This window comes from Sinocyclocheilus anshuiensis, unplaced genomic scaffold (genome assembly GCF_001515605.1).
Source record: "Sinocyclocheilus anshuiensis isolate Anshui unplaced genomic scaffold, SAMN03320099.WGS_v1.1 scaffold154, whole genome shotgun sequence".
Lineage (NCBI taxonomy): Eukaryota > Metazoa > Chordata > Actinopteri > Cypriniformes > Cyprinidae > Sinocyclocheilus > Sinocyclocheilus anshuiensis.
In genome coordinates, this window is record NW_015546101.1 from 3,049,932 (window position 1) to 3,059,024 (window position 9,093).

The following is a 9,093-nucleotide window of genomic DNA, read 5'->3' on the forward strand; positions in this document are numbered from 1 at the left end:
GAGATTTGCTATAGAACTAGAAAATATACAGTTTAACTATGCTGTACTTTTAACAGATATGCCTATAATAATCATGCAAACTGTGGGTACAAACTGAAGTGAAAAAATTTGTTAAACTGTTACTGTTAACAATTCTAAACTAACAATAATTAGGCCTATAAAATTATCAACTCGTGGACACATCAATGATTAGTTTTTTTTTTTTAAAAGAGTCATTTGTTCGTGAATGGGCCTCGTTTATTTTTTTGTTTCGAATTCAAGTAAGAGTAATTTGTTTGTGCTCATGCTACAATGATACCACTGTGTAAACCGGTTGTTTTTACTGGATCAAAAACATGCACCAAAAACAAACTAATGTAGTTTCCTTGTCGATCTGTGTGTGACTCATGCTTTTGATTAACCAAAAAGAATCAGTTATATAGTCATTTGTTCTTGGACGACACTGTATGTTCAACTGTATAGAAAGTTATTGTTTGCTGTATTTTTAGCAAATTTCTTAATTCTGTTTAGACTTCAAACCCTGGCTCTAGTTTCATTGGCAGAAGCATCCCTCAAAAGGAAATCTCCATTAATCAGTAGATCAATATTCTTTCTCAGCCTTAGTTTATTCTTTTAAAGCAAGACATTACAGGCAAAACCATTGATTTTTTTTTCATGGCACAAATCTCCACTTTAGAGGAACTTACACCAAACTCTCCAGTTTTATTCCTATCTATATTCTGAAGGTTTTTGTTCATATATCTTTTGCCTGATTTATTTAAAGTGGTTAACATGGTGATTTTGTTTTTCCCTGGCTATTTTTATTTTTTTTTAATTGTTATTTTTTAAATTTATGCCATGATATAAAGAGATTGTAAACATGGCTTTATCCAATGTTCAGATTTCAGAGATTGATGTATGCAAATTAGTGCATATTTAATTAGATAATGCTTCATTTGCATATTTAAACAACATTTTGGAAAAAAAATTGTAAAACAAAAACAACTGTCTTCACGTTCTGTGGTTAATCAACTGGGGAAGTATGGTGTTATCTATTGGTTACATTTTTTTTTTTTACCCTATTCACCTGGTGTCTTGCCTTGAAATGTCTTTTTAAAATTTCACTTCTTCAGAGATAGACTCGCTCGCACATACCAGCAAAACACAGGAAAACAATTCCCAGACTAACACTGAACTGTCAAATATCAGTTTATTCTTGAGTGTTTCATTACATTCAACTCATGTCTGCCTCCCCGATGTCTGCAGCAGACGTTTCAGTTGTCTGCTTGGTTTGGCATTGTAACAGGACACAGTGAGTGATGTGGCTTTTGTGTCTGTGTGAGATTCACACACACACACACACACACACACACACACACACACTTGTGTCATTTTCCATTTGTGACCTAATACCTCAGCTATGCAGAGTTCAGACTCTTCTCATCCGGCACACTCTGAGATGTTCTGATATATTTTACCCTTGGTAATATTACTGTGACCGAAGTGACAAAGATATCAGTGCTGCAGAGAGATAGAGAGACAGACAGAGATAGAGAGACAGACAGATGTGGAGGCAGGAGTTGATGCTAGCATATTGTAGCAGTCTGGGGGGTTGTATAGGCCATGCCCTCCGCAGCAATGTTTGATTCTGTCTGTTTGTATCTGGCCTTCACACTGCTGCTGATGCTTACTTATGCAGTAATCAAGGCTACACAAACATATCCTCTCATGTTTGCCCTCCAGACGATACACACACACAAACACACACTTAATGAAGCAGATGAAGAGTGTTTAAGCTGAATAGAGATCAAGAGGTAATGAGAGAGTTGCTGCAGTGATAAAACAAACGTCCTTCTCTGCTAATCTGGAAGACTGGACAACTGCCAGTATTATGGTGGATATGTTTCTTAAATAGCTTTTTGCATCATAATTCATATGCAACCCACTTCTTAAAAGACAAACTCCTGATTTAGGTTTAGCGTAGACAGTCTTACATTAAATTGCAACAGAGAAAAAAAGAGATGAAATAGCATTACTGATTTCATATCAGTAAACATTTGGTTCTGCTCCTCACTGTCTGTGTTTTTCACTGGAGAGTACAGAAACAGGCTGATTTAGATTATTGCTCTGCCAGTGTTTTGCTTCAAGTCAGGGCTACTGGAGATGAAAAAAGGCTCATATCCACTAATAAAAAGGGGAAGTTTTCACTTGTGGATAAAGGAGCAGATATTTAGTTTTTTACCTTTTTTGAACATTCTACCCCTACATTTGTCCCATTGATGTGACTATGTTAATTTCATTTTCATCGTCAATGTGTCTGCCTGTATGTTTCCTTCATGCGGATCAATGTAGAGGCAAGTTTAGGGAGAAAGACGATTTAAATAAGAAAGCATTTAAAACAAGAAACCATAAATAAAATGAAAATTGACAGCTTCTGGAAGAATATGAATTTTGACATGACACTGGATACAGAGAGACATGGTGGATTATTTTAGATTAGAAAATGCTGCCATCATGTGGGGTGATATTTGGCATAACTGTTATGTAACCGCTCAAAACCGCTTCACCCACACCTTCACCAACTGTACATCCTGCCTTCTGTTGTAATATTTAAACATATTGTGTAATGCCTGCTTTGCAGTTAATCCCTAATTTCATTTCAAAATCTGCACACCAGAATCACAAGATGTCTACACTGATATGTTTTAAATGGAAAAATATTTTTACACTCTTTTCACAGGATGTGGTCGATCATTTGATAGACCTATAATTTCACACTGTTGTATGATTTTTAAGCTTATTTGACTGGAAATATGAATTATTACATACAGAATAAATGTTATAAATAATCTTACAAATGTGTTATATTTCAGCATATTATGTATTAACTTTGTAAATATATGTGTTTTCACACCCTCCATTCATTACACAACTTCACCTACACTTCCCTAAACACCCCACCCTGAATGAGCAAGTGGGGTCTGTCCCGGCAGAGCACAACAAGCTCAGTTTTCTGCATAGATGTACTGGGGCAATCCTGTGACCTTGTTTCAAATATCATAATACAATTTTTTTTCATGTGCTAGTACACATGCTTAAGTCGGCAGTGTTACACCTAAGCTTGAGTTTAAAATTCTCAGAAAAAAACCTGTTTAACCTGCAGGGATTATTAGGTGCAAAAAGGGAAAATGCTTTCAAACAATCGTTGTTTACATAATTCTTAAAGGGGTCATATGATGCGATTTCAATTTTTCCTTTCTCTTTGGAGTGTTACAAGCTCTTGGTGCATAAAGAAGATCTGTAAAGTTGCAAAGACTTTGTCCTTTAAATTGATTTTATATACACACTACCATTCAGAAGTTTTTTTTTATGACTGTCAAAAAAGTTGCATGATCATCAAGGCTGCATTTATTTGATCAAAAATACAGTAAAAACAGTAATAATGTGAAATAGTATTACAATTTAAAACAACTATTTTAATATATTTTAAAATGTAATTTATTCCCAAATTGAATAGCAGCGAGGCTACAAGTTTCACACGATCCTTCAGAAATCATTCTAATATGCTGATTTGGTGCTCAGGAAGCATCTCTTATTATTATCAGTGTTAAAAACAGTTGTGCTGCTTAATGTTTTTGTGGGAACCTCATACTGACCCCAAACCTATGGTAGTATATATGGAAACCTATCTACAAATCTGTTGTGTGCATCCATGTGTATGTTTGGAGTGAAACTCTCTGACCTCTGAAACAATGTGCTTATGAATAGCTCCTGTGAGCGTTCTCACCTAGCCGGTTGTCAGGTGTGTGTGTGTGTGTGTGTGTGTCAGGTGCATCTTTAGGATGGAGGTTGATGTCTGTAGGTGTGATAAACAGGGCAGGGCTAACTCTGATCAGGTGGAGTGAAAGAGTGTCTGTATGTACATTTGTCTTTCTGTCCCTGCCGGTGTGCTGATGTATGTTTAGCCTCTCTTTCCTGAGTCAGGCACTGAGGGCCGTTCATCTGGGGAACATGTTCAGCCTGATTAAACTACGGCGTGTCTTCACTGTCCACCAAGTGCCCAAAGTAAGTTCACTCATTTAACAAACACAAAACTACCACAACAAACAGATATTGTGTGATTTTAACTAGCTGTAGTAGTTTAAGGTGTTCTTGGTATAGATAAACTGATGATAGGAAGTAAAGAATCACTTGATTTTTATTTTCTTTACTCTCTTATTACTGTGCAACCTGATGTGAAACAGTTTGAAGGTGTGTACCCAAACATACTGTGATTTTCATATTAATGCTTTGCATAATTTTATTGCCTTACCTTTTTACCTGTAGTGAGAACTGCTTTGCTGTCTTTATTAAATGTGGGGTTTGTGACTCTTTTCCCATGGTAGGCATTTCACGAGGACAGTATCATCTCTGGATATCGGCACCCTCGTAGTTCAGCCACAGACTGTGTGTTGAGTCTCTTTCAGCTCACCAACGAGACCCTCAATGTCTGGACACACTTTCTACCAACCTGGTACAGTGAAACACGTTCATTTGCGCAATCTCTGTCACCCTTTATCTCTCATGCTTGCTTTCTCTCTCTCTATATGCATATCTATGTCTTTGCCACTTTCTCAGTATGCCATTTGTTATCTTATAACTCACAGACAATAGTATATGAACTCACACAGTTTTAACGGCACAATGGCCCTGGGCTACATAGCAACAGTATTTAAACTGTGTGTGTGTGTGTATGGTGTGCTGAGACTTACAGTAGTTTGATGTGAGAATCTCCACAGTGGATTGTTACGTCCCTCACCGAGCTTTAACCCAGCTGAGCCGCTCCTAGAACAGTTAACCTTACTGGATGATGACAGGAGGTCTGCCATCACTGTTAATGAGCTTTCTCCAGACCTAAAGATGATGAAGAGTCGCTCATGTCACCATTGATTCATTAACTTCTGGCAGTCTATTTGGCTTTATTGTGATCTTGTATGGTTTTATTTATTTGTATATTTTTTTATGGCATTTCAATTTTGGCTGTAATAGTCAATCATAAGCCTTAAACTGAGTTAATTTTGTAGATAATTGCCTACTTGTCATTGCATCACTTAATTTCCCAGACAACTTCCATCTGAGGTCTGTGAACAGAACTGAGACCATTTTAAATCTCATTCACGCATTCAGTCATTAATATGTTTCAATCAGCCTCATTTTATCCAGTGCTTTACAGTAGAAAAAGAATGAATATCAAAAATATTAGCAACTTTTACTCTCTACTTCACTACATTTTTGAATAAGTATCTGTACTCTTTACTCCACTACATTTGTAATGAGTGTTGCAATTACACATTACATTTTGCATGGCACCAAGCTTTTTCTGCAGCAGTTCTTGGTATCGCCAACTACAGACTACATCTCATGGGTTTTGCCCTTACTCACACAAACTTGTCAACAAGGCTACTTTATGTGAATGCTAGTTCCTTAGCAAGTAGTTGTGAATCACAGATGTGAGATGAGGACGACTGCAGGCAGCAATGAGGCCGAAACCAGCACATCCAGTGCTTTTTAATTTTACTTAACATTATTTTATTTATCCGTTATACTGAAGAGAGACCTTTTTGAAGGATATTGTTGTTGTTGTTTTTTTCAGTTTTGTTTTGTTTTTAGAAAATAAACGTGATTGCCCTCACAAATCAACTCTTTCTTGTTTTTCACTGGCATGTCTCTTTGACTAATGCATCTTTGAGCCTATATTTAGTATAAGTAAAGTATTTAAGTACTGTTAAAATCAGATACTCTGAGACGTTTACTCAAGTTGTTTTGGAATTGGTGAGTTGTAACTTGTAATGGAGTAATTTTCACTAAGGTATCTGTACTTTTACTCAAGTATGGTTTTCAGGTACTCTTGTCTTTACACTTCTGTTGTAAGTAGTATATGTTATGTTCCCATAGATATATAGCAAACCCAGAAAATGTAAGTGTTTTTATAGTAAATATATAGCTGGTCTGCAGGGATGGGAACCTTGAATGTAAGATGTCTTTGGAAAATCTCCTTTACAAAACTCTACAATCTGTATTAATTCGGATCTTTACTGTACATACTGATACTGTACAGCATAGAAACCAGCCTTATCGGTGCTCTTTAGAGATTAAACTAGTTCTATAGAAACCTTCACTGATAAGACTGATTTGTGCGATCTGTGTGTGTTCATGTACTTCTGTTTGTTTCTGTGACCTCCTGTCAGATACATTCCTATAGTAACAAACTCTGCGAGCAAGTCTGGGCAGGTTAAACATTTGAATACAATTTTTTTACTGCTCCTAATCTTTTGTTTTGTTTCTCATTTCCACAGTAAAACACATTCACTTGCTTAGATATAGATTCTGTAGTTTCCATGTCAGCTGCTGTGTGTAGAAACCATGCAAGCAATTGTCCCGTTAGCCTGTCTGTGGAATAGAATGCAAACAGTCATAAGATGAAAAACTTGTCTGTCATTGTCTCATCCCTTTTTTCTCCATCAGGTATTTTCTATGGAAGTTGATGACGGTGTTGTTGATGGAGGATGCGCTGTATGATGCATTCACATGGCCTCTGCTGGTCTTCTTGTTCTCCTGCTGTGTGTATCCATTGGCCTCCAGCTGCGCCCACACCTTCAGCACCATGTCTACTTGCGCTCGCCATATCTGTTACTTCTTTGACTATGGAGCACTCAGTCTGTACAGCCTCGGTAAGAGAGGAACACACAGGCACATTCACTTCAACACTATCAGTTCCTTGGCTTGTTATAGAAATTATTGCCATAAAGACAAAGTTCGAGGTTCAAAGTTCTGTACTGCAATATTTAACAGACACAATGGAATTCTTGCACAATTAATACAAATACAGATTGCATTACACACATCACATACAGCATACAGTATCACAATACTGTACATTATTTCTAGGGATGTACTGGTAATAGAATTCTGTCCAACACACATAAGCTGATGGTTATTTAAATTTTTTGGCCAATAACTAGTAAATACAAAAATGTATTTTGTGTAAAATAAATAAATAAATAAAATACTAAAAACTAAAATCAATGATTTTAAATAATACAAGTGAATTTAGGCATCACGATGTTATAATGTTGAGTATGAAAAATCTATATTTATTTTCAGACTGGCTAAAAACATTTAACAGTGTTATTAAATTATTATTGTTTTTAAAGACTAACTTTAAATGAGCTTTAGATCATGGCAAAGGTTATCTAAATATAAAAATACACTGGTAGCCAAAAGTTTGAAAAGTTTTTTAGTGTTTTTGCAAAAAGTCACTTAGCCTATGTTCACCCGGGCATTTATTTGATCAAAACTACAGAAAAAAACAGTAATATGTACAGCGTTTACAACAGTAATGTACAGCATTATTACAATTGAAAATAACTGTTTTCTATTTGAATACATTTTGAAATGTAATTTATTCCTGTGACGGCAAAGCTGAATTTTTGGCAACCATTACTTCAGTCTTCAGTGTCACATGATCTTTCAAGAATCATTTTAATATGCTGATTTTGTGCTCAAATAACATTTTCTTATATTTATTAATGTTGTAAACCGTTTTTGTTGCTTAATTATGTTACGGAAGGAAGGAAGGAAGGAAGGAAGGAAGGAAGGAAGGAAGGAAGGAAAGAAAGAAAGAAAGAAAGAAAGAAAGAAAGAAAGAAAGAAAGAAAGAAAGAAAGAAAGAAAGAAAGAAAGAAAGAAAGAAAGAAAGAAAGAAAGAAAGAAAGAAAGAAAGAAAGAAAGAAAGAAAGAAAGAAAGAAAGAAAGAAAGAAAGAAAGAAAGAAAGAAAGAAAGAAAGAAAGAAAGAAAGAAAGAAAAGCTGATCAAAATTGCTAAAGAAAACAGAAACAAAATAATATTAATGATAATAAATAATAATAATAATAAATGCTGTTCAATTAACTTTCTATTTTTTAAAGAATCCTTAAAAAAATGTATCATAGTTTCCACAAAAATACATACATTTTCAACTTTGATAATATTAAGAACCATTATTAATAATTGTGCGCCAATATTAACTTAGTACCAAATCAGCATATTAGAATGATTTCTGAAGGATCATGTGACACTGAAGACTGGAGTAATGATGCTGAAAATTCAACTTTGCCATCACAGCAATAAATTACATTCAAAAATCTATTCAAATAGAAAACATTTTGAACTTTAATAATATTTCCCAATATTACAGTTTTTTCTTCAGAGAAATGCATCCTTGGTAAGCACAAGAGACGTCTTTCAAAAACATTTAAAAATCTTAATTATTCTGAACTTTTATCTGCTAGTGTAGGTAAAATGAGAATGCACAATTAAATATACAGACACATTTAAAAATATTCATGTGGCTGATTGCATGTTGATGCAGGTTCAGCGATCAGCTACTCTGCATATGTTTTTCCTGATGCATGGGTGAACAGCACTTTTCATGCATACTACATCCCTGTAGCTGTACTAAACACCATCCTCTCAACCAGCCTGTCCTGCTACTCGAGGTAAGGCTCCATTTCATTCTATAGTCCTCATTACTAACACACCACCATACTGAAAACACAAATGCAGGTTGCAAAAATGTGGGTTACGTAGTTCTGGTGAGTGAGTATGTAAGTATGTGGAACAAGCTCAGTTCATTATTGCATCAGTTTGGGTGACAATATCAAACTTGAACAGGCACATTTATGCTAAATATACAAAAACAACCTAATTCACAGAACAGAATTTACATTAGTCAAAAACAGTAGCTATATTACAGGGACTAAATCTAGTTCATTTAAATGAGTTGTCCGAACCACTACATTCACTACAATGCTTCACTTTTTCAATGCTGGCTAAATCCGAAATCACGTACTCGCTGAGTATGTACTAAGGCTGTGTGATATTGAAGAAAAATGCGATATGCGATAACTCAATAAATAATGCGATATTCGATATGCGATACGATAATGCTTAAAGTGTCACATGTTCAGATGAAACAGTTTTACTCAGCTGTTGCTGAGTCAGATCTGTGAACTTCTATAACTATCTTTCAAGTCAAGTCAAGTCTGCTTTATTGTCAATTCTTCCACATGTACAGCACATACACACAGAGAATT

The 9,093-nt window shown here is 35.3% G+C and overlaps 1 protein-coding gene across 1 annotated transcript in view; it reads left to right on the top strand.

The window, feature by feature from the left end:
- Positions 1–3,924: 3,924 nt before the first annotated feature.
- Positions 3,925–9,093, top strand: part of LOC107700397 (membrane progestin receptor gamma-B-like) — a 7,812-nt gene continuing 2,643 nt past the window's right edge. Inside the window, exons 1-4 of the mRNA XM_016502031.1 lie at positions 3,925–4,044; positions 4,365–4,492; positions 6,484–6,689; positions 8,370–8,496. Of these exons, the coding sequence (XP_016357517.1) occupies positions 3,937–4,044; positions 4,365–4,492; positions 6,484–6,689; positions 8,370–8,496 (569 nt within the window). The 5' untranslated portion in view covers positions 3,925–3,936. The remainder of the gene's footprint in view (positions 4,045–4,364; positions 4,493–6,483; positions 6,690–8,369; positions 8,497–9,093) is intronic.